Source organism: Hippocampus bargibanti, linkage group LG14 (assembly GCF_051943395.1).
Source record: "Hippocampus bargibanti isolate YZ-2025 linkage group LG14, ASM5194339v1, whole genome shotgun sequence".
Taxonomy (NCBI): Eukaryota; Metazoa; Chordata; class Actinopteri; order Syngnathiformes; family Syngnathidae; genus Hippocampus; species Hippocampus bargibanti.
Genome location: NC_142747.1, coordinates 6,143,581 through 6,168,932, shown reverse-complemented (window position 1 = coordinate 6,168,932; position 25,352 = coordinate 6,143,581). Strand labels below are relative to the sequence as shown.

Sequence of the window (25,352 nt, the reverse complement as noted above, 5' to 3'; positions counted from 1 at the left end):
TGCAAGTCCTCGAGAGTGGGTAGGACTTGCATACTTGCTGAGTTTACTCATTTATACCAAATAAATTAAAAAATGAACAGCCTTTTGCAGGGCAAAATATTGTGCAAAAAGTCAGTTTTCCATGTGTCTATCCACCCCTGCTGAACATGGCTCATTCACACCTGCGACAGAATTTTATTGATCGCCACCAAATTTGGTGGACATATCTATCATTAAAGGATGCATTAAAAAAGCCTCAATAAGCAAATGCCTGGAAGATTTAAGTTTAAGAATCACTCTGAAAAGAAATTTCAGTCACTGACCATTTAAGTCAGCAGCTCACAACAGCGCAAACATCCCAGCCGCCGCTCTTCTGGCCAGTTGGCAACTCAGATGCAACGAACAAGAGATTCTGTGTTCCATTCATCTCAAGACGTGAAAAGTTGCTTCACCTGCCTAGACCAGAGGTCTCCGACTGTCACTTTGTGGGCCATTGAGTACTAAGTCTCTCAGAGAGACTGGATACAATTTTATTCTCCATTGAAAGAGGAGCAACTACTCAATCTTCAACAAAATTACACTGATCTGAAATACTTTCTGTTTTTATTCCTCTTCTTTGAAATACGTTCACCACACCTTCGATGATAAAGTTTCTTCAGCCGTCATCTGTACTTTTTGAAGGTGTCGGACGTTTCGCCTCCTATCCAAGAGGCTTCGTCAGCGAACTAAAGTCTGACTGGTCGTATCGGCCCTATTTATATATCGCTAATGTCCAGACATGGCGGCGCCGGACACAGCTATGATAGGTCCCTACTCTCAGGTTGGGGGGGCAGAGGACCCCTCCCTGTGGCACCACTGATTGTTCGTACATTCCTGACTAACGACTGGCCTATTTGCCCCACTCCCACCGGTATCACCTCATCAGCATTACGATTACAAATCACAGTTTTGTGGGATTGCATGTCTATTGTAAACATTGTAAGGAAAATGCGCTTGATATAGCTTTATTTTGACCTCAAAGTTAAAATAAATGAATAAATACAAACCTAAAAATAAGAACATGCAAAAGAGATAACCATCACTGAACACAGCACCGGAAAAAAGTCCTGAGGGCTATACAATGGGTCAAAGTTGACATGTGATTGACAGCCGGGATGAAGACTGACAAATTAGCCTTTGTTCTCACTCCCAAATCATATGACTGACCAGGAGTCGCAATGTCTGAGAGGGGACTGCCTGCCCTCTACCCCACACCTCACCCCCTCTGAATGCTTGTGAAACATTATTTTGTGATAGCCCAATTTGATTAAAACATGAACGACATCGCACTTAAAGGTCTCACCTAAAAAAAAAAAATATATATATATATATGGCTCCCAATAGGTTACTTTTTCAATACCTCTGCAGGTAAAATGATATCACAATAGAAAAAGTCAACCATTAAGTAAGCAGGCTGATATTCTGAAATAATGCAAACTAAAATTTCTGGAGACCATGCATGAGAATGCTTATGGAAAAATGATATTGAATGATAGTTAAAATTGATGAATAATATTGACTGATATTGAATGATGTGAAATGATATAACATGCAATGATAGAGATTGATATTGACCAATAGCGAACAATGTGAAATGAAATTAACAAAAAAGGCACAATTTGTGGTGGTGGAAAAAAAGTTGAATGTTTGGTTTGGCGCAGTGGCGCGCTGTGCATATCACTCCTTGGCCTTCAGTAGTGCTACATCTGAATCAATCACCTGCGAGTGTGGTGTTAGTTTATAACACCTCCACTAGAGGGTGCCATTAGCCAAGAAATAACTTGTGACTTCAGGAAACTAAAGAAATACTGCCATTAAACTGTTCGAATTTGTACGATGACCGTGTGGATTCATAACCTTATAAAATTGCACAATTATTTACTATGTTTGCTAGCTTCGGAACTGTTCAACCTTTCTTAATGATGTCCATCTATTCTTGAAAAGTGTGTCTTAAAAATGGCTTTAAGAGTATATCTGCAACCAAATCAATTTCTTCTCCTCCTTCATCCATTGTGGGTTGACAAAACCGCTATGAAATAAACACAATAATATATTTGCTTATGCAGCTAGCTACAGATACAGTGTGCTAGCTCTGGCCAGTATGCTCTTATCACTAGCGGCTAGTGATACTGATTGGGTCGTGACTAGCCAATCATAGTTGGTGAAAACTCTGACGTTTCTAGGGCCTTCCAGCAGGCCTTGGGTTGCCAACTCGAACTCTGATTGGTTAAAGCAGTGGTCACAAACTACGGCCCGTCACCACATTTGGCCCGGCCCCCCTGAACAATCCCGCAGATTTTTTTTCTTATTTGACCTCCAGAAAAATAATCATTTTACAAGTCAAACGTCGGTTTTCGATCATTAGCTGTTCCTATTTTAATCAATGTAATCAATGTATGTTGTTTATGATCGTGATTAAACAATACAAACACGCCTGCTCACAATAGAACGCTAAAGGAGTCGGTCACAATGCGACGCGACACAAGAAAGTGACGTATGAGGAAGTGCAGGGTAGTCCGGTGGTACATTCAGTTTGGCGCTCAGTTTGGTCCCGAACCCGTTTTCGCTTGTAAACCTTCCTGTCACAGAGAGAACGGAATAACGGCGAAAAGGTTAGGTAAGAGAAAAATGGATTCAGAATGCAGGGTATTTAACCTGCAGTGGACAAACGATTGTTTTTTTGTTCAATGCAAAGATTTGTCTCATCTGTCAAGAGGCGTTGGCGGTATTCAAAGAATACAATCTTCGCCGACACTATGAATCCCGTCACAAAGACAAGTACGATAGCTCGCAAGGCCAAATACGAGCAGACAACTCTCTAGGCTAAAAAGTGGACTACTATTTCAGCAGAATACATTTGTACGCCAAGCTCAGCTGAACAAGGCATCCGTTCTAAACTGATAGCAAGCAGCGGTAAGCCTTTCACGGATGGATAGTTTAAGAAATGTATGGATGCTGTCGCGGAGGAGTTGTGTCCCGAGAAGAAAGATGCATTTAATGCCGTAAGTCTGTCGGCAAGAACAATCACCAGACGCGGTGAAGAAATTGGGAGTAATGTATATGCCCAGCTGCAGCAGAAGACGAAAGAATGTGACTTTTTTTCATTAGCACTGGACGAGAGCACGGATGTGCAACACACAGCGCAACTGCTCATTTTTATTCGTGGAGTTAGCGCAAACCTTGAGATATGCGAGAAGCTGGCAGCCCTCCAAAGTCTCAAAGGGACTACAATGGGAGAGGATATTTTTGACCAAGTGTACCAAACCGTGGAGAAGTTGGACCTGAGTTACAGAACTGTGATGGTCTGAAAGACGCATTCAAGCCCAACAGTGTCATTGTCATTGATAAGTTAAATACATACTTTTGCCGATTTGAAAAGGACACCACCATTTCCCTGGTCTGCCCACCATTACCAGAAACTACCGTATCTCCGCCCTCTGCCCTACAGATCCACGAACTGGACGTTAGACGGCTCTTCAAGCAGCAGAAGATCAAGAAAGCTGCAGGACCTGACAGAGTGTTCTCCTCCTGCCTGAGAGTCTGCGCTGACCAGCTGGCTCCGGTCTTCACACAAATCTTTAACAGATCCCTGGAGCAGTGTGAAGTCCCATCCTGCTTCAAACAGTCTACTATCGTCCCAGTTCCAAAGAATCCAGCACCCTCGGGATTGAACGACTATAGACCTGTCGCTCTGACGTCTGTGGTCATGAAGTCCTTTGAACGCCTCGTGCTGAACCACCTAAAGAACATCACCGGACCTCTGCTAGATCCTCTTCAGTTTGCCTACCGGGCAAACAGGTCTGTGGAGGATGCAGTCAACATCGGACTGCACCACATCCTCGACCACCTTGACAACACAGGAACCTACGCAAGGATCCTGTTTGTGGACTGCAGCTCTGCGTTCAATACCATCATCCCAGAACTCCTCACCCCCAAACTTCTCCAGCTTGGTGTGTCCCCCACGATCTGCCAGTGGACCCTCAGCTTCCTGACAGGACGGACACAACAGGTCAGACTGGGAAATATATCATCCACAACACGAACCACGAGCACTGGAGCCCCGCAGGGATGCGTCCTCTCTCCATTGCTCTTCTCTCTCTACACAAACGACTGCACCTCAACGCACCCAGCTGTCAAATTCATAAAGTTCGCAGACGACACCACGGTCATCGGTCTCATCAAAGACGGCGACGAGTCTGCGTACCGACAACAAGTGGAGCAGCTGGAGCTCTGGTGCAGCCGTCACAACCTGGAGCTGAACACGCTCAAGACAGTTGAGATGATCGTGGACTTCAGGAAACATCCATCACCACAGCTACCCCTCACACTATCCAACTGCCTTGTGTCAACCGTTGAGACCTTCAAGTTTCTGGGAATCACAGTCTCCCAGGACATGAAGTGGGAGGTCAACACCAACTCTATTCTGAAAAAGGCCCAACAGAGAATGTACTTCCTGAGGCTGCTAAAGAAGCATGGCCTGCCACAGGAGGTGCTGCAACATTTCTACACGGCTGTCATCGAATCCATCCTGTGTTCTTCCATCACCGTTTGGTTCGGGGCCGCCACAAAAATGGACAAAATCCGACTTCAACGGACAGTTAGGACGGCGGAAAAAATCATTGGCACCGCCCTACCCACTCTCGAGGACTTGCACACTGCAAGAATCCAAACAAGGGCGCGGAAAATCCTACTGGACCCTCCGCACCCTGCCCACCACCTTTTCCAGCTACTCCCTTCAGGCAGGCGCTACCGATCCATGCGCACCAAATCCAGCAGACATTTAAACAGCTTCTTCCCCCAAGCCATTAACTCTTTGAACTCTTCAACAGTAGCCAAAATGGAACTGTATAGTGCCACTTAGCAGTTTTTTTGACGACGATACTAGTGCAGCGTGTTCTACCGTAAACAAATTCCTTGTGTGTTCTACATACTTGGCAATAAAGATGATTCTGATTCTGATTCTGACTACTAAGCCGCCCTCCCAAATCAGAATCATGAGCCTAAATGACACATATCCAAACATAAAAAAAAAAACACAAAGAAAATGTCCACAATTTTTGTCAGCACGTATATCTGAGAGAAAAGCTTTTCTGACATGAAACTGCTGAAATCTCCGATGAGATCAAGATTGACAGAAGAACATTTGCATCAGTCCTTGAGACTGGCTGTAACTCGAAAGGAACCTGATATTCAACTTCTCACCAGCCAGATGCAGACCCACAGTTCACACTGATGTACATACATAGGTATGCTCACTTTTCTGACTTGAATGAGTCATTCTGAGCATAAACAAATATAATCATAATACAATCTACTGGGATAAAATCCATCTTTACAGCCATACTGGTAGTGAAATGTATTGTGCTGTGTAGGTGCTCTTTCACTTAGTTCACTTTCTCAACCTGCTTTGTGGTTTTCACAGGGAAGTTGATGACAGAGAGCTGCAAACAGTGGGATCTACAAGCCTACTGGAACCTACAAAAGGATTATAAGGAAGGAATACAACAACAAAAGAGACTACTCATACGTGTCAGAGAGATTCTGCTCTGACAACTGTGCTGAACTTGTATCTGTTAAGATTGTGCATGGCAGAACAGAAAGTTAATGTTCCATGGCTTTTTTCTTTGAAGAACCCAAGGAGAGTTATTTAGTTATTTATTTCACATAGTGTTATCGTTTTCCTGTTTTTTCTATGAAGAACCCAGTGACAGTTATTTAGTTGTTATTTATTTCCTGTTTTCTTTCTGTGAAGAACTCAGAGAGGGTTATTTCGTTATTATTATTTATTTCATTAATAGTGTTATTATTTGTTTCCTGACTTTTTTTTCTGTAAAGAACCTGGAAAGGGTTATTTGGTTATGTGTGGCTTTCTGGAAAACAATACATTTTTTAAGCTCCCCTACGATCATCACACTTTTTCTGTTACAAACTGAAACCAGCCCCCCATCAGAGAAGGGAAAAGTTATGTGGCCCTCACAGGAAAAAGTTTGGGGACCCTGGGTTAAAGCAACAGTTACATCGACATTGATTTTTATGCTCCCAAGCCTGCAGAAATGATTGTGAAGGTTTACAGATAGATTTCTGACCCTGGTAACAAATGATGGCTGAAATTTGAAAAATACAAAAACACACATCTGGAAGCAGCACAACAAGAGAAAAGCAATGAAAGGACTCTGAAAGACAATTGGGAATTATTTAGTAAGACGGCCTTGACGGCCCACCACTGGTTTGGGGGAATTTTGTGAACGTTGAAAAGCTTTTCTAAAGTGAGCAGATTGAGCGGAAAGTTGAGAATTTCAATCATCACTTTATTTATTTTTTTAACGTTGGCAGTGCTGTCGTCAAATTTTGCTACACAATCTGAAGGATTTGCCGACAAACAGAACTTGGGCTTTGTGCACTGGAAGCACAGTTTTTCTCCGTGCTGCCAGTGCACAAAACTTGCTTGCTTTTGCATCCCCTCCGCTCAGGAGCCTGGGAAATTTTGCAGCTCGGCCCCCGGCTCTGAGAAATATCCTGAGCTTGAAATGTAAACATGTCTGAACTTTGATCTGACAAAACCGCCAACTCCCCCACTCCCTTGCTTCACCCCCCTCCCAACCTTTTTTCCCAGTCCCGGCCGCCATTGTGGGCCCTGCAGATGGGCTTGCCGGTGACATCGGCAGCTCCCATTTTTTAACGACCCCATGGGGAGAACAGGTTTTTTTTCCTCAACCTCCCTAGCCCCCCTCCCCCTTTCAAGTCGTAAATCCGATTGTTCCGACTTGATGAAACAATTTTGTTGTAAAGGAATGTGAGGGAGGTGAGGACGGAGGCATTGTGTTGTTGCCTAATTGGACCTCCACGCCCAGTTCAAATGGACATTACAGGGCAGCAACAAAAAATATGATTATTATTATTATCGGAATACATTTAAAATCCCTCTGATAATCTTTATATGTTTTGAAAACATGTTCTTCTGATAGAATCAGAATCATCTTTATTGACCAAGTAGTGACTGTTGTATGTCTTTGTGTGCCCTGTGATTGGCTGGCAACCAATTCAGGGTGTCCACCGCCTCGTGCCCAAAGACAGCCGGGATAGGCTCCAGCACCCCCCGCAACCCTACTGAGGAATAAGCGGTACGGAAAATGGATGGATGACTGTTCTACCGATAGAATCAGAATCATGTTTATTGGCTAAGTATGTAAAACACACAAGGAATTTGTCTCCGGTAGAACACGCTGCACTAGTATCATCATATAAAAGACATGACAAATAAGTATGAAGGACACTAATAAAAGCTAATCTAAGTGTAAGTGGTACCTCTCAGGAATAATTGAGGCAATGTGCAAAGTATCAAGCAGACAGTGGTTCAAATGAGTACAGAGCTGGAGCTACAATGGTTATAACGAGATGCTGTTTCACAGGTTTGTGCAAAATTGCAAAGAGGCACGATGCAGATATATTTGGCTTACTGATTCGAGAGTTAATGGCTAAGGGGAAGAAGTTGTTTAAATGTCTGCTGAATTTGGTGCGCATAGATCGGTAGCGCCTGCCTGAGATAGAAAAGGTGCTGGGCATGGTGCGGAAGGTCCAGTAGGATTTTCCGCGCTCTTGTTTTGATTCGAGAGTGGGTAGGACGGTGCCAATGATGAAAGTTCGATCGTTCTCTATTTTTACATAATTTCAGGAATCTCTCCAGTATGATTATTTTACAAAACTGTTTTCTTAAACATCATCAAAATGAAATACAATTTTTTTACAGCATCTTTCATTGTGATCGCACACCTCTAAAAAAAGGCATCTGAGGGAGGTTTTGAATAAATGGCCCGAATCCGACCCGCAGACTCTGACACGGCACAGCGTGAGAACATTTGAAGATCAACTCACCGCCTTTCACTTCACAGATGCTAAAGCGGCTGCTGACATAGCAAAAAAAAAAAAAAAAAGTCGACAAACAGCCAATGTTTGTGCGAGTGTCACACCTGAACACGGCAGTTCCCACAGGGTTCAGTTTCAGGAAAGCACTCTGAGGCGGGAGGGCCTCCGCCATGAAGCATGACAACACATCACATTAGAAATCATCCCCAGAGTAAAGGTTCGGTTAAAAACTATATACGTATATTTTTGTGGCATAATAGAAATAACCAGAAGGCGTCACGGCAAGCGTCACATTTAATACACTCGTCCATCTCTGCGGTTGATAACGATTCTCGCCACCTTGGACGATAGGAAATTAACCATACCCCATGTTAGCTTGCTAGCACCGCACGCTTTTGCAACGTAGCCTACTGGATGCGGCCGTTATTGTGCACCTGGATCGCGTGTCCCAGATAACACGACGATGTTCCTTGAAGATGGAAAATCTGCAGCCATTTGTTATCCCGACATCACCACCATTTCTTTTCCCGCTGTCTTCAAAGATGAGCGCAGACGTCCCATAGGCTGATGAATAAAACATGAGAGCGTGCGCTGCGGGGTGGTTCGTGTTCAAGACGGATGGAAAGTAGGACTTGTGAAGATCGTGTACAATAAAAGCGAAAACGCCTTTGATTGAAGAGCAAATCCCGGGCTGGTCGACAGCGAGGCTGGAAACTTGCACGAGTCACGTCTGCTCTCGATTGAATCGTTTTCAGATGCACGTGTGTGTTCTTTTGGGAGGCAAGCGTGCCCTTTGAAGTAAAAATCTTAATGAGTCCACTGAAGAATGGGGGGGGGGATGAAAATGCAAATGTCCACGGTCTTAGAGATGGCCCACATTCACGCATCATTAGAATCCAACACAAAAGCTGCTCGTGTTGACTTAAGTCTGCGCAACATCTACTCGGGATTTGACTTTTTCTTCAGGGATGACCTCACATGCAGGCACGTGTGCACTCTCAGCAAGAATGCATAATTAATGACCTCGTGTTAATTAGGTCGTTTGCTAGGCAAATGCAGGATTGGAATAAAAATTCAATTGGGGTAAGCACAAAAAAACCCCAAACGAGTCTCCTAAAGCAATCTGAACAAAAAGATCAATTAAAATTATGAGGGAGCAGAATCATGGAAAATGACTATGTCGTACAAAAAGAGAAAAATACAAATGGATATTGAACACAATTCTTATTCTTATTCTTATTTTGTGTTTGGGAGCCTTTTACTGAGCGAGTTGCTTGTTCTGTAGCCACAAAGGGACATAAGTCTTCTTGTGCCGGTCCCAAGCCCGGATGAATACAGAGGGTTGTGACAGGAAGGGCATCCGACGTAAAAGCTTGGTCAAATCAAACATGCAGATCAAACCTCTCAAGATGGAGGACACTGATTTGCTGTGGCGACCCCTTGAAGGGAAAAGCCGAAAGGAATTATGATAAATAACTATAAAATGGATGCACTGTGAGGTCGACTTGCTAACGACTTGACCAATGGGAAGCCAATTAGAAACATGACATGCAATTAAAAACAATGTGGAAAAAAACTGACATCTCATGTCACAAAACAGAATGAATAGGGGGGAGTCAGCTGAAGAAGGACCATGAGCATCAATCTGGTTTGTGGGATTTTGCATCGCCATGTTGTTTCACATGCCAACAATCAGATGTCATCACGCACACACACAAAAAAAGTGATTATTCCTCAATAGAGAACTTCATTTCATGTGTCATTTAGCTAACATACAGCCAGTAAGCACACATGTCCAAACATTGTGGAAACATGACGACACTTGCACGGAGACATTTCAGACTTGTGCAGTTATCTTCCAAAAGTAAATTTGCTCCTACTCAACTTTGTATTTATCACGTAGGCCTTCGATTGGAGGCCAACTCACTACGTTTTCTTGACACTTATCCAAATAGGCATGAGTTAAGCTGTAAAATGTATTCGTGTTTTGTTCGGTTTAGGTGGCAACCATTTTGTCATTTGGTGTCGCTTGAAAATGACATCACAGTTACTTTTTATGTCATTTGCAGCCGAGGGCAAGTGGCAAAATGGCCGCCACCTTGACTTGGACGAAAATGGGCCAATTTTACGGTTGAACTTGCATTCTACACACATTATTAATCACAACGGAATGTTTGTGGGGAGCTTTGTTGAACATATTGTAATGAAAAAAACGAAGTGGACTTCCGCTCTAAATAGACGAATATATATATATATATATATATATATATATATATATATATATATATATATATATATATATATATATAGTGAGACCTCAACTTACAAACACCTCAACTTACAAACTTTTGGTCTTACAAACGTCAAATTTATGAAAATTAAACCTTATAATAAGCACTATTTTCATAATACACACCGACCACGGCTGGCGGAGTGATCTTCGGCGGAAGCACACGACCGAACAGCACCAGAGGTTAAGTTACCAACAGTCCTTATGGAAGGTGACTCTCCTTCCATAAGCCATCAACGACCATCAAAAAGGTAAATAAAACTTTATTTTATTTTATTTTATTTTACTTTATTTCTTTAATTACAGTCCTCATGTAATGCGCCTCTCTTTCCAAACAGCAATTCCCTTTGACCTTCGACCTCCAATGCCATTCCATCAAGCCATAAATGACCATCACAAATGTAAATAAAGTGACTTTATGATACAATTCAGTGTATTTCTTTCATTACAATACAATAGCACATTTATTATACATAGAATAAGGTATGTTGTGTGTTTTAAGGCTTATTTAGTTGAAAAGTATATTTTATGGAAACCCGGGAAAGGATGATTCCCATTTTAATGGTTTCCTATGGGAATTCTTTTTTTGAGATACACACTTTTCGCCTTACACACTCTGTCTGGGAACTAATTAAATTCGTAAGTTGAGGTCTCACTGTATATATATATATATATATATATATATATATATATATACATATATATGAAAGTATGAAAGTATGAAAGTATGAAAGTTATACGTTTTTTCTTCTTACTTGGTCCAGCCCTTCCATTTTTTTATACTCTCTTACGTTTAAGGGGAAAAACTGAGCGAAAAATTGTTTGAGCTCGCAGTGAGTCTTCAATGAGATGTCATTTAATTGGTTCTCCGGTGTATCAATCAAATAAAGGGATGGTTGATTGGTTGACGTCGAGTTTTTTTCAAAAGAGCTCCACTTGATTTGTTAAGCGTCAGTTCCTGACAATGTCACATCACCTTGTCTTGCGATATACCAATAGAACCATGGAGATCGATTGGTCGATCACGATCAACGTATTGACCACCCCTGGTAGGGAATACAGCATGGCGAAATTTACAATCAGTACGATATTAAAGAATAAGGAGGCTGTGAAATCTCGTGATGTGGTTATGGGAGTGAGAGCAACTGTCATTGGATAGATATTTTAAGAGAAAAGAACATCCTGTAGCCGAGTCATCCGTAGCAAAGAGATTTGAACGTAAAATATAGCTATATGCGGTAGAATCTTTGTAAAATACGCTCAGTACACAAATTATGGGCACAACTTGACCGGAGTCGTCGGTTGTCCTTTAATAACGATGAATATGATGAGTAAAAGGCTCCCAAACACAAAATGGTCATCGGCACAGCAGCATTCAAATAAAGTAAAACTATACTCACCACATTTCATTTGGTAATGATTGGTGCAAAGCAGAATATGTTACATGTAACAGAAGTTGGGACTGTTGTGTAGTATTGCACAAGCTGATGTCGTCAATAATACAAATGGCATCAAACTGTACTTGTTTGAAATGTGGAAGGAGGAGGCAAGTGAAAAACGTGATTTACGAGTGAAAATTGGCAAACACTAAGGATGCGGAAATAATTAGAATGTGAATTGAGAATGCGAATCGAGAAAAAAATACAGGTGCAGAATAAAGTGCGCTTCCGTAATTATCGGCAACGAAATCGTGACAAAGCAGCAATGATGCAACGCAGGCCGTCGTTGCTGCTTTGCTTCCATCACCACGACAAAAAAACATCTTAACTTCAACACAGGCACCCCGGCGGCTGATTTCCAGGCTGCTTGCACGTCTTTTGCCGCGCTCAGCAATTTTCTTGCGCGCATGTGAACACGCACACACACACACGCACACACACACACACACACACACACACACACACACACACACATAACAAGATAATGACAAAGCCTGCCTGACCTTGTTGAAACAAAAACAAGGCGGGATGTCGGGGTGCCTGCCGTCTTGTTCCTCAAAGCGCAACAACACGTTCAACACGCTTGGACAGGATGTAGAGTAAAGCGCAACCTCTCGTGGTCTTGCGGTCACATAATTCCACAGATTTTTAAAATGTTTACTTATTTATTGTTGTAAATGACTGTTTCAACATCCCTGTCGAATTTTGGTGTGCTTCCATTGTCAGCCACTAGATGGCCGAACACTATTTCAATGCGGTTTACGTTTGAAAACAGCAAGCAGGAAGTAAATTCAGCTCAGCTCAAAATTTTGTTGAACATTGAATGTCAATCCCCCTACTTTGTAGAGTTTATGATATTGTGTTAATATTTGGGTATATTGTGATATGAGCAAACCTTTTGAAGACGGAAAACTAATGTTGACTTTCAACACAGAAGGATCGTACTCTGTAAAAATGTTTTGTAAATTATTTTTGTTATCTTTATCTCTCAATATGTTGTCTATTTAAGTGTGCTGGTAGTATTTTTAAAGTGACTCTAAAATACGATATAATCACGACGAATGTGTTTCTAAACAGTACCTTTTATATCAGCGTGGGGCTGGGATGGGGTGGAACGGAACGTCATTGATCACGAGCAAATGACATTTCGGAAGGGGTCTGTTTGTTTCTCTTCGCCGTTACTCAAGACAGTTTAACTTCGTTCGTTGGACTCACCGCTATGCGCGTGGACATTTTGTGGCCCCCCTCGCCGCCCCTCAGCTCCCCGTTGGACCCTCTGGCGCCGTAGTCCGGCGGCGGCTGTCCGCCAGCCCCGCGGCCGCCTTTGCCCTTACGGGTTCCGGGCCCCTGCTGCACCACGTTGAGCAGCTGCAGCGTGCTCTCGTGCTCGCGGTCAGAGCTCTCGGCCCGGCCGCGGCGGTAGCGCTCCTCGCAGGTGGAGTGGTGCCGCCGGCACAGCTCGATACGGGCGCGGAGCCGCTCCACGATGGCGCTGTGCAGCTGCGGGACCGTCGAGCCGCGGACGCCCGACGAGGGACCACCGTGAGCGGCGGCGGACATAGAGCCCATTCCAGTCGCCAACATCGGGGTAAAGGCGCCAGCGGCGGCGGCGGACTGAGCCGGGGTCGCCTCTCCCATCCGGGGGCGAGGGGAGGTCGGACTCGTTGGGGTTGGCTTGGAAGGAGACTCCTCTGCTAAGATCCCATGTGGAGGGTAAAAAAAATCCTGCCAAAATGGGACACAAGTGCTCCAAAGTGCGATCAAGACACACTGAAAAGGTCACACGATGAATTGGCTTCCTCTTAGGGGGAGAACGTCTAATTAAAATACATTAATCCACTCTAGAATTCAATCAAATCGTCATTGACCCCTTTTCCATTAACAGCCACGGTCACATGCTCCTCACTGGGTCACCGAAAAATCGTCTTTAGTGCCGAGTGAAACAGTTATCGAAAACTACAAAGAATCCACTCTGACTGTCTTGTTCGTTCCTCGCGCGGCGTATCCTTGGATTGAGCTGCTTCTCAAACAGTCCATTGACAGCAGCCGTCTCCGTCCGTACGTGCGCGTGCATGAGGCAACAGAGTCTCATTGTGCGAACGGGATTCCTGCTGTGATGTGGCGCGCGCTCTACACTAGAAACGCTCTTGCGTCATCTAGTGGACAGATTCCCTCCAAAACGGGAGGCGGTGGAGAAAAGGCTTGAAACTCATCAATTAATCCATTAATTCATCGATTTTCCGATCCTATCCCAGCCAACTTCAGGCATTGGGTGGGACATTTTTTTTAGGGTGTACCATCAACCTGTTTTTGGAATGTGGGAAACCGGAGTACCCAGAGAAAACCTACACGGGATCGAGGGGATTGTGAACTTCACACAGGTGTGTGTGTGTGTGTATATATATGTCTCTCATCTCATTTTCCGTACCGCTTATTCCTTATTAGGGTCGCGGGGGTTGCTGGAGCCTATCTCAGCTGTCTTCGGGCACGAGGTGGGGGACACCCTGAATTGGTTGCCAGCCAATCGCAGGGCACACAAAGACATACAACAGTCACTCTCACACTCACACCTAGGGACAATTTGGAGTGGTCAATCTGCCTGCCATGCATGTTTTTGGAGTGTGGGAGGAAACCTCCACACAGGGAGGCCGGACCGGGACGCGAACCGGCGACCTCTGCACTGTGAAGCCGGTGTGCTAACCACTCGACTACCGGGCCGCCCTATATATATATATATATATATATATATATATATATATATATATATATATATATATATATTTTTTTTTTTTCAGAAACTCCTGCAATGTACGGTACTGCTACTCCTCTCCTTTTTGTATCTTGACAATTATTGGTTTCATTCCCTATTCTTTCTTTCTGACATTTATTGAATGACCACTGAGGGTACCCACAGTTAGTGAGTGCTCTCCTGATATGTTTTGACTCCTGAAAAAGGAGTCTCTGGAGTTTCTGAAAAATTACAAAGAGTCCTTTGGCAACATAAAATTCCTACTTATTTCAAACCGATAAACACGTTAAGGCAAAAATTAGTGCATCCAAAAGATAGGCTACCAAATGAAAAACAAAGTAATGTAGTTTATTCCATACATTGTAAGAATGAAAATTGTAAAGAGCAGTACATTGGGGAGACTCAACAAATTCTCAAAAAAAGACTTTATCAACATCGCAGGGATAATATAAGTGGACCTCAATCGGCAGTACATTTGCACCTAAAAGCTAGCAACCATTCATTTGATGACAATGAGGTTAAAATCTTAGCGAAAGAACATAGATGGTTTGAAAGAAGCGATTCTTATAAAACAACAAAATCCTTCATTAAACCGGTCTGGTGGGGTGAGGTTCAATTTGGATCGTTCATACAATAGCCTGCTTAGGCAAAACAGGTTAGGCAACTTTCGTAATGCTGATGAGGGTCGTTATGCTGATGAGGTGATACCGGTGGGAGTGGGGGTAATAGGCCAGTCGTTAGTCAGGAATGTAGGAACAATCAGTGGGGCCACAGGGAGGGGTCCTCTGGCCCCCCAAGATGAGAGTAGGGACCTATCATAGCTATATATATATATATATATATATATATATATATATATATATATATATATATATATATAGTTGTCAGGTACAATGACAGATCAAAGACTCAGTTTTACAGTATTTTGTATACATTGCATATAATCCATGGAAGGATGTGTTGTACGGGGTGCAACAATACACAAAATTAGTTGTTAGCCAATTCGGGTTGAAAAAAATGCATCATTGATCCAAGTGGAATGTCTCTCCCTTTCAATTAATTGACAAAGGGACACCACTTCTTTTCACGTGTGTCACTCTAACAGTCACATATGTTCTTTTCAGTATCTTGAAAGGATGTACAGTACGTTGTGCATCAGTGACTTAGTATTGGGGGAAAATGAAGACTTGCAAGACAACCCTGACTCATCAATTTATTCTGCATCCACAATTGACCATAATACATCATAATAACAAAGTTTCCATTAGCTGCACCGCACTGGCTTCTTCTTCTTCTTCTTATATTGCTTCACACGATCGGGACAGGACCACTGGCCGGACATTTCATTAAGCACACCTGCACAACCTCACCGTGAAACCCAGGATGTCATCATGTCCACGAATATTCATGAAACAACGTGATTGTGATTTGATGTGGGGGCACCAGGTGTACCTAATAATGCGGCTGGCGACTGCAGAAAGACACAATAAATTAATAAATTAAGACACGTACACACACAAACAAACATGAGCGGCCCGCCAACGCTTACAGTAGTAGCAATACCAGTGGTTAAAAAGGAAACAAAAAGAACAAACATCACCACGTCTACAAGTACAGTTCGCCTCCCCACACCCCCTCGCCATCATGTCACACACTAGCACGATCACAGTCTAATTAAACAACAATCACACAAACGAACGCACGGCCCATTTGATGGATTATACATTACATCATGAGCGGCTTCCATTTCGGTTTCCATCAGTCTGATTTTTTTTTCCAATTTTGCTCGCTCTGCACATGCAAACTGCCCAAATCCACATTTTTTCCAGAAAAAAATAAATAAAAATCAAACAATCATGGAATATAAATGCACATTTTTAAGAAAATTTTGCCTCCCTCCCTGATCGGAATATTAAGAATGAAGTATTTAGACCAAGCCGAAACATTATGAGATTAAAGTCATAATCTTGTGTGAATAAAGTTTTGTTTGGGGGGGGGGGGGGGGGGGGGGGGATAAAACACACATTGGTTTAGTTTATTTTGTTTCAACACCACAAAAAATATTTTGGGGAAAAACAGTCGTACAATTTCAAGATCATGCCTTTAAAAAAACACAACAGTAAATAATTGGCAAAAAGTTACATTATTTTTTCATATTTTCCAAGCAGCAAATTTGAAAGTAAGATAAATGTGATTTTAGTATGACAGTCTGTTAAAACCTATATTTATTTTCTAGATTAAAGTCATAATATTAAGAGAAGTCCTTTATTTAAAAAGTGACTTACTTACAAAGCCATTTGTAACATTAAAAGTATATAGTTTTATATAAAAAACTATTATGGATGAGAAAGTTAATGACATTTTATGAGGAAAAAAACTGCACTTTCCCATGTGAATGAGAAGAATGGTTGGCTCAGATTTGTGGGCAGACTTTGACAATCGCGCGTTAGAATACAAAAACCTTTACAAGGCCAACAGGAGCCCTTTCAGGGACAGCGGTCACTACAGTGGATGTCTTATGTTATTATGTCACAGGTAATCCATATTACTGCATAAAATGGTTAAAAACATGAAAAAAATGGTTGTGAATTAATTTTCATAAAATTACGACTTTAATCTCATTGCATGATTTTTTTCTGGTCTTTTTCTCAGTTGCATGCAAGGTTGCATGAGAGTAGCGGACATGTTTTTTTTTTAAATGTATAGAAAAAGCAGTAAAAAAAATGGTAGAAAAATCATGAGGAGGCAATTAAGCTAGCAAAGTGGCTTTTGTGAGGATCAAAATCTCGGACAAAAAGACTAATGGAAGGCAAATCAATCATGTGGGAGAAAGGCAATTCAACCCATGGACGCTCTGACTTGAAGAGCGGCATTTTCTTTCCGTAATTGCACCTTTTCATGCGTTTGAAGGCATGGCTACATGGCTAGTACGGCGAGGAAGCGGCCATCTTGGTAAGGTCAGTGCATTGTGGAGGCGGTATTCAACTCGCCTCGACTCAATCGGCTTTGGCTTCAAATAAAAACTGAGAAGATTCATAAAATCATGGAACCTATGAAAGATTTGTACTATTTTGGCTTTGAGCAAAACCTAGACTGCTTAGTACTTTTATTTCAAAAGGTTCAGCTCATGTGTCGGCTCCATTTTGCCAAATAAAATAAAGCACATTGTTTTTTTTGTGTGTTTGTGTATAGAAAAAGTTTTCAACTACCGAGTTTTTAAGCTCGCTCAGCCGTTCCGAATTTTGCCTGATTGTGACATATAAACTCTCCTTCACATACCTCCCTCCCCTAATTTTTTTCCCACCCACGACTTGGCTGCTGCGCTGTGGCAAGATATTCTGCTTTCAAACTACGCTCAATCACCATCATGTCATAAACACCCGCTGCGTTCAGGGTGGCGGTGTGAGCAGTGGCTCATTCGCACAAAATCAACGCGGGCTAGTTTCATAAAGAGGGTGGAAAGTCTGTGTGTTAACGTGCTTATCGGAATGGCTTGAGTTGCTATTTGCTAAATATGCCCCAAAAAATTCTTATGTTAGTTCTCAGTTGATTACAAAAGGACAATTAGAGGGGATGGGCCTGTGGGAGAGGGTGGGGGTGATATTTGGTCCATATAAAGGTTAAAAAAAATATATGGCAGAGAACAGGCATCGATAGTCTTAAGTTATGGCTTTTTGGTGGTCCAAACAGCAACACCCCCAAAACCCCCACTCCTTTCCCAGTAAAGGACACATCACATATATTCAGTGTCAAGACTTAACCGCCTTGGCGGGTTCAGTAGACTGCCGCACGTCGGTCCACTCTTGCATGGTGTTCTGCAGCGCCTGCGTCTTCTCCTTGTCCACCAGAACGTAGTCCACCTTCTCGTCAGACGTCACCGATGACGTCGATGGCTGCCGAGTGATCACAACGCAGGCGTGATGAGGCGGCCATGATGTGGAATTTGGATATTTGGCAGATTTTTGTTATGCCTGATTAATCTGCCCACAATGAAAAAAACTAAACAAATAAATATATAAGTAGTAAATAAATAAATACAAAATATATAAATCCAAATATTAAAAACATATATACAGATACCATTGACTTACGACCACCTTTACTTAGGACCACGACTGCCAGACCCTATTTTTTTTCATTTGTATTCTACGCCCTAGCAGCCTGGCAACGCGTATGACAATTTCATCAGTGCCGCAGACTGCTGCGGGATCGGGCCACGCGTCGGCGCAGAGAGCGGGGTAAGGAGAGGACGACCCACGCCCGCCCGAATCAGGTCGTTCATTCAGCACGGAGTCTGTATTCAACATTTTGAATGGATTTCGACTTACGACCATTTTGACTTACGACCGGTTGTAAGTCGGATGTTAGCTGTAATATTTAAAACAAATGAATACATAAACCTATACTACAAAATATATATATAGAAAATATATACAGAGAAAATATTAAAAACACACTAATATATATATATATATATATATATATATATATATATATATATATATATATATATATATATATATATATATATATATATATATATATGAATAAAAGGCCAATACCCAAGAGGTACATGCAGATAACCATACCTGAAGCACTCGAAACTGCCAAACAAAGGCTCCAGGCCTTGGCCAGTCGCCTAAAGAGGTACACGAAAGAAAATGAGGCCAGAAGAATAAACAGGCTGTTCGCAACACAACCTGCGAAAGTGTACGCTCAGTGGCAGGGTTCTAACAGCAGAGCAGACCCTCCAAGGCTGGAAACTGAAAGATACTGGAAAGGCATATGGGAGAAGGAGGTCGCACATAACAGCAGTGCACAATGGCTGGTGACTCTGAAAGAGGAGCACAGCAACCTCCCTGAACAGAACCCAGTTACCATCACAGCGGCAGATATACAAGGAAGAGTCTCAGGTATGAAAAACTGGACGGCACCAGGCCCGGATATGGTCCACACCTACTGGCTAAAGAAACTCACAGCTCTCCACGAGCGCCTAGCAGCACAAATGAACCAGCTGCTGATGGATGGGACTCACCCAGGATGGCTAACCGAAGGGCGAACAATCCTGATCATGAAGGATTCCTCAAAGGGTGCAGTTCCTTCCAACTATCGGCCAATAACCTGTCTCTCCACAACATGGAAGCTCATGTCAGGCATCATTGCGGCTAAGATAAGTGGACACATGGATCAATACATGAGCAAAGCACAGAAAGGCATTAGTAGAGATACTAGAGGTGCCAAACATCAGCTGCTGGTTGACAGAACAGTCGCTCAAGACTGCAGGTCCCGACATACCAACCTGTGCACAGCCTGGATTGATTACAAGAAAGCATATGACTCGATGCCACACACATGGATCAATGAATGCTTGGAGTTGTATAAGGTCAACAGGACCCTGAGAGCCTTCGTTGCAAACTCGATGAGGAAGTGGAAAACCACACTTGAAGCCAATGGCAAGCCACTAACGCAAGTGTCCATCAAATGTGGCATATACCAAGGTGATGCACTCTCCCCACTGCTGTTCTGCATAGGACTGAACCCCCTCAGCCAGATAATCGCCAAGACAGGCTATGGATACCGCCTCAGAAATGGAGCTACGATCAGTCACCTCCTCTACATGGATGACATCAAGCTGTATGCTAAGAGCGAAAGGGACATAGACTCCCTGATCCACACAACCAGGATCTACAGCAGTGATATCGGAATGTCATTCGGGCTGGAGAAATGTAGTCGGATGGTGACTAAGAGGGGCAAGGTAGTTCACACTGAAGGGGTCTCACTCCCTGAAGGAACAATAGCAGACATTGAAAACAGCTACAAGTACCTCGGTATACCACAGGCCAATGGCAACCTCGAATTAGCAACAAGGAAAGCGGCTACGACCAAATACCTCCAGCGGGTGAGGCAAGTCCTCAGAAGCCAGCTCAATGGCAAGAACAAGACCCGGGCAATAAACAGCTATGCCCTGCCAGTGATCAGATACCCTGCAGGAATAATAAGGTGGCCAAAGGAAGAGATTCAGACCACGGATGTTAAGACCCGAAAACTCCTCACCATGCACGGAGGGTTCCATCCCAAGTCCAGCACCCTGAGACTGTACACAAGCCGTAAGGAAGGAGGCCGGGGACTAGTGAGTGTGAGAGCCACTGTCCAGGATGAAACATCCAAGCTCCATGAATACATCAAAGAGAAGGCTCCAACGGATGATGTACTCAGAGAATGTCTCAGTCAATGGGGAACAGAGGATGAGGTGCTGGAAGAGGGACAATCATGGGAGGAAAAGCCCCTACACGGGATGTACCACCGAACCATAGCAGAAGTGGCTGATCTCAAGAAGTCCTATCAGTGGCTAGAGAGGGCTGGCCTAAAGGACAACACAGAGGCACTCATCCTGGCTGCCCAAGAGCAGGCCCTGAACACCAGAGCCATAGAGGCAGGGATATACCACACCAGACAAGACCCAAGGTGTAGGTTGTGCAAAGACACACTGAGACAATCCAACACGTAACTGCAGGGTGTAAGATGCTGGCAGGGAAAGCCTACATGGAGCGCCATAACCAGGTGGCTGGCATAGTCTACCGAAACATCTGTGCGGAGTATGGACTGGAAACCCCAAGGTCAAAATGGGAAACACCTCCCAAGGTGGTGGAGAATGACCGAGCAAAAATCCTGTGGGACTTCCAGATACAGACTGACAAGATGGTAATGGCCAACCAACCAGATATCGTGGTCATAGATAAAGGGGAAAGGAAAGCCGTTGTCGTGGATGTAGCGGTCCCGAGTGATGGGAACATCAGAAAGAAGGAACATGAGAAAATCGAGAAATACCAAGGGCTCAGAGAGGAGCTGGAAAGAGCCTGGAAGGTAAAGGTGACAGTCGTGCCTGTGGTGGTCGGAGCACTTGGGGCAGTGACCCCCAAACTCGACGAGTGGTTGCAACAGATCCCGGGAACAACATCGGATATCTCGGTCCAGAAAAGCGCAGTGCTGGGAACAGCACGGATACTGCGCAGAACCCTCAAGCTTCCTGGCCTCTGGTAGAGGACCCGAGCTGAAATGGGGACAGACACCACCCATGGTGGGTGAGACGAGGATTTTTTTTTTTTTTTTTATATACTACAAAATATATATAGGGAAAATATATACAGAGAAAATATTAAAAACACACTATATATATATATATATATATATATATATATATATATATATATATATATATATATATATATATATATATATATATAGAGTAAAGACTCGTTATATCGATAGTACTGCTTATTACGATACTATTTCTATGAACGCAAGGAGAAAATTTACAAGCCGCAGGATCGGATATATCGATAGTCCGGTTATATCGATATTTTTTCCGACTCCCGAGAATTGGATTGGATTGGATATGCCTTTATTAGTCTCACAGTGGAGAAATTTACATTTCACAGCAGCAAAGTGATGAAAGGAATATCGATATAGCGAGACTTTACTGTATATATATATATATATATATATATATATATATATATATATATATATATATATATATATATATATATATATATATATATATATATATATGTGTGTGTGTGTGTGCGCGTGTATGTGCGGTTCGCAAAGTTAGCAATTTTACCTTCCTGTGTGAACAAGGCGAGCCAGGCTGGAAGTCCAGCGCCAGGTAGTCCACGTTGCCGCTCTTGCGAAGGGCTGGACTGCTGGTGCTGCTCACGGCTGGCGAGGTAGACGCTGGGTTTTGCTATCGAGGGCAGGACAAGCGTAAACAAAGGTCAGTCAGGTCGTCAAAAGTCCAGTTATGTCTCCGCTGGATTATATGACATCATTGTACTGTAGTTGTTGGTGGAAGCAATTATTCGGTCATATCTCAGTCGAAAAGCGAGTTCCAACAAGAGTTTCATGTCACGGTGGAGTTATGTGACCCTTCTTACTACTACGTGGCTATGGTAAGAGCCTCCTTACCATAGCCACGTAGTTCTCCTCGCTGTCTGCAGAGTCTGTGCTGGTGATGCTTTGTGTGGAGGTAGGTCGACAACGCTGCGACGACACGGAGTTCATGGCGGGCCTGTGATGGTTGCAGTAGATATTTAGACATAATTTCCTAACATACATGTATGCGTGCATGAAAGACACCTTCGGTGAGACTCACATGGGCCGTGTCCAGGACATGGTGACCGGGCTCTTAAACGGCAGCTCATCAATTAAGCCATTGTTCTTGAGATCCAAAGGTGTCGGCTTGGCTGTGGAAGACATAAACTGACCGTCAGCACCATTTCAGAGTCTAATTCCAAGATGGAGAGCACAAAAAATACTCTGGACGAAATTGGTGCTGGGGCAGTTGCCGCCACTCACACTTTCTGTTGGGCTTGAGGTTGCGATTGATGGGCGGCGGTGTGACGTCGCTGAGGCGACCGGGCCGGTGGCACAGCGAAGCGTTGCTGCCCTTGCGGGTGGGCAGCGTGGCAGAGAAACCCGGGAAGTCAAAGTGGTGCGGCCCCGGGCTCATGGGGATGTACACGTTCTTGGGACTGTCGGTCTGGGCGGCGCTCAGCGGCGACGAACCGGGATTCATGGGCACGTAGTTGTCGTCCGAGTTTCCACTGTCCGAGCGTGTCAGGGGGGTTCTGGTCCTCTGGGGTGTGTGTGTGTGTGGTGGGGGAGGAGGGTTACAGCTTGAGTGAGTATGATGAACATCATTGCCATGATTGTTTTTTTTAAAAGCGTTGAGTTGTTTCTTGACACACCCGGTTGACGTCTATTGTCAAACTCAATTTTGAACATAGAGACCGATACATTTTGTATTTTAAAAAAACAAAGCTTACTTTAACTTGATGCTAATGCTAATAAACAGCATCCAGATTGTGGTGCAACAACCCTTTTACCAACGGATTGAATTGAAAAGACAAAAAGCAATCTGTATAATTTATCCTCCACAAAGAGTGACTCATTAGTGCCATACTGATAAGGTGAGAGGAGCTGAAGAGTCTCAAAGAATAGCACTCTGTCAATCTTATACAGTACTTCCCCTGCGTAGCCAGACATTAACAGGTGTGGCACAATGGCAATTTAATTGATGCAGTGAAAAAAAATTGTGGGTGGGAAAATGTTTGTTTATTTTGCTGACTTACCAGGTATGAGCTATAGCCGTCGTTGACAGACTCCACAGACTGGCCTGAGCTGTTGAAATGGATAGGACGCTGATGGCTGCTCGTTTCAAAGGAAGATCCTATCAAAAACAAAACAAAAAAAAAAAGTAACGTAAAAATCCATCCACAATTTGCTTTTTTTCGTCTCTGATAGCTACACCAAGCTACGTCTTTTGTTTTTTTTTCCAAAACTCCCTAAAATGCCACAAGATGGCTGTAAAGCCCAAATGGATTCTCTGAAATCCAACTTCAGTCAATCACCAAGTACGGGAAGCACTGCGCTACGTACCTCTGTGCAGTCGAATGTTCTCCACGGCAGGTAGTGTATTCCTTCTGGGGATAACCGACATGGCGGCTGACGAGTCACCATTCTGGCTCCCAAGTGAGTGCGGACTCCCCCACTGGCCATCCGAACCGGGTTTGGGCGGCCTGGGCGGGGGCGCACAGGACGACTCGGAGCTGGACGGTGTCAGGGCGTTGTGGTTCTTATCAAACGTCCGCGGTATTTGGTAGAAGGAACCGGGCGGCGTTGGGAGGTCGTAGTTGTCGGTGGGCCGTTCGTTGGCGGCGAGAGCGTTGCAGGGCGTCTGGAAGGAGTACACTTCCTCGTTCTCCAGGTCTGGCTCAGACGGGCCGCCGTGGGCCTCGTAGCTCCGGGGCAGAACATAGCCGGCCTCCTGAGGGGAGTCGGCGGGCGCGGCAGGCGGGTGCTGCAGCTTGCCGGGTTTGGGGAGGCTGTAGAAGCCATGCAGCTGAGCGCCCATTCCGTTTAGGCAGTGCGAGAAGCCATGCGATAGTTTCTGGACAGCCGAGTCGCTGCCCAGGAAGACGTTGCTTCTCGTGGCCTGCGAGAAGCTGGCGCTCCTGCCACAACAACACCATCGTTAGATCTCAAGGAAACAGACTAATTGTTGAAGGTACAGTCAAAAGTTTGAGTTGAAGGCCCAAACGCCTTTCATGTTCTCAAACATCGCTAAGCGAAAGTCAGTTGAAGAAAAAAAACATTGCGTTTTCGCTAAAATAGTGGCAGGTATACAGTAAAGTCTCGTTATATCGATATCGTTTATATTGATAATACTGCTTATTACGACACTATTTTCATTTCCCGTGCACATTTCTAGTCTTTTTATGTATAATTAGTTCCGTTTAGTACGATTCGTGGTCATTACGATAATCCGGTTACTATGGTGCTCTTTGTCATCTCCCGCCGGCCATTTCGCTGTTTATATCTATACAAAAGATACTTAAGATGAATCGATATTTGTTTTGGGGTTTCTACACAGTACCACCATTATCGAAATCTGTATCGGCCGCGGCGTTGGTCGACTTGGTCATGTGACTTGGTTACGTGACCAAGTTGAAAATGACTGTACATGCCATACTGTATTAAAGATCCCCCAGTCACGTAACCGGCTTCCGTGTTTGTCACAATTAAAAAAAATCATAGCATAGCTCACGTCTTTCATTACTGAAACATACTGTAATGCCCCTCAGCATGGGAAATGATGTGCACAGTCGCTGCTATAGGGGGTCGGTCTTTTTAATAACAAAACATAGCAGTTATCACAAACAGGAGCTGCTGTTACACCACAGCTCAGCCATTCTATTTAGACACTCTCGAACCCCGTTGTCACATGACCAGCTTCCGTGTTTATCCTGTTGACGCGAGCACAATAAAAAAACGGCGTAGCAGAGCTTATATACATTACTGTTGTTCAACACCAATTTAAACCATCTGGAAACGTAAGAATCGTGATATCTGAACAACATACAAGGCAATGTGGAGGACAATCCATCAAGCAAATCCTTCATCGCAAAAGAGTTTGACGTGCAGCAGGATA

At 43.7% G+C, this 25,352-nt stretch overlaps 2 protein-coding genes across 8 annotated transcripts in view; both read right to left on the bottom strand.

Annotated features, from left to right (window-relative positions):
* The window catches only part of maml2 (mastermind like transcriptional coactivator 2), a 39,846-nt gene extending 26,084 nt beyond the window's left edge, over nt 1-13,762 (bottom strand). Inside the window, exon 1 of the mRNA XM_089014108.1 lies at nt 12,826-13,762. Within this exon, the coding sequence (XP_088870234.1) occupies nt 12,826-13,248 (423 nt within the window). The 5' untranslated portion in view covers nt 13,249-13,762. The remainder of the gene's footprint in view (nt 1-12,825) is intronic.
* Nucleotides 13,763-15,558: 1,796 nt separating this feature from the next.
* gab2 (GRB2 associated binding protein 2) overlaps nt 15,559-25,352 on the bottom strand; it is a 43,672-nt gene continuing 33,878 nt past the window's right edge. For 3 of the 7 annotated variants that reach the window (XM_089013438.1, XM_089013439.1, XM_089013445.1), the window contains 8 exons: nt 23,801-24,375; nt 23,494-23,591; nt 22,718-22,997; nt 22,515-22,605; nt 22,328-22,430; nt 21,984-22,106; nt 18,121-18,252; nt 15,559-15,830 (listed from right to left, as the gene is read on the bottom strand). In XM_089013438.1, the coding sequence (XP_088869564.1) occupies nt 15,765-15,830; nt 18,121-18,252; nt 21,984-22,106; nt 22,328-22,430; nt 22,515-22,605; nt 22,718-22,997; nt 23,494-23,591; nt 23,801-24,375 (1,468 nt within the window). In that variant the 3' untranslated portion in view covers nt 15,559-15,764. Of the gene's footprint in view, nt 18,359-21,983; nt 22,107-22,327; nt 22,431-22,514; nt 22,606-22,717; nt 22,998-23,493; nt 23,592-23,800; nt 24,376-25,352 lie in introns of all 7 variants that reach the window. The other 4 variants (XM_089013441.1, XM_089013440.1, XM_089013444.1 and 1 more) reach the window with 4 other exon arrangements.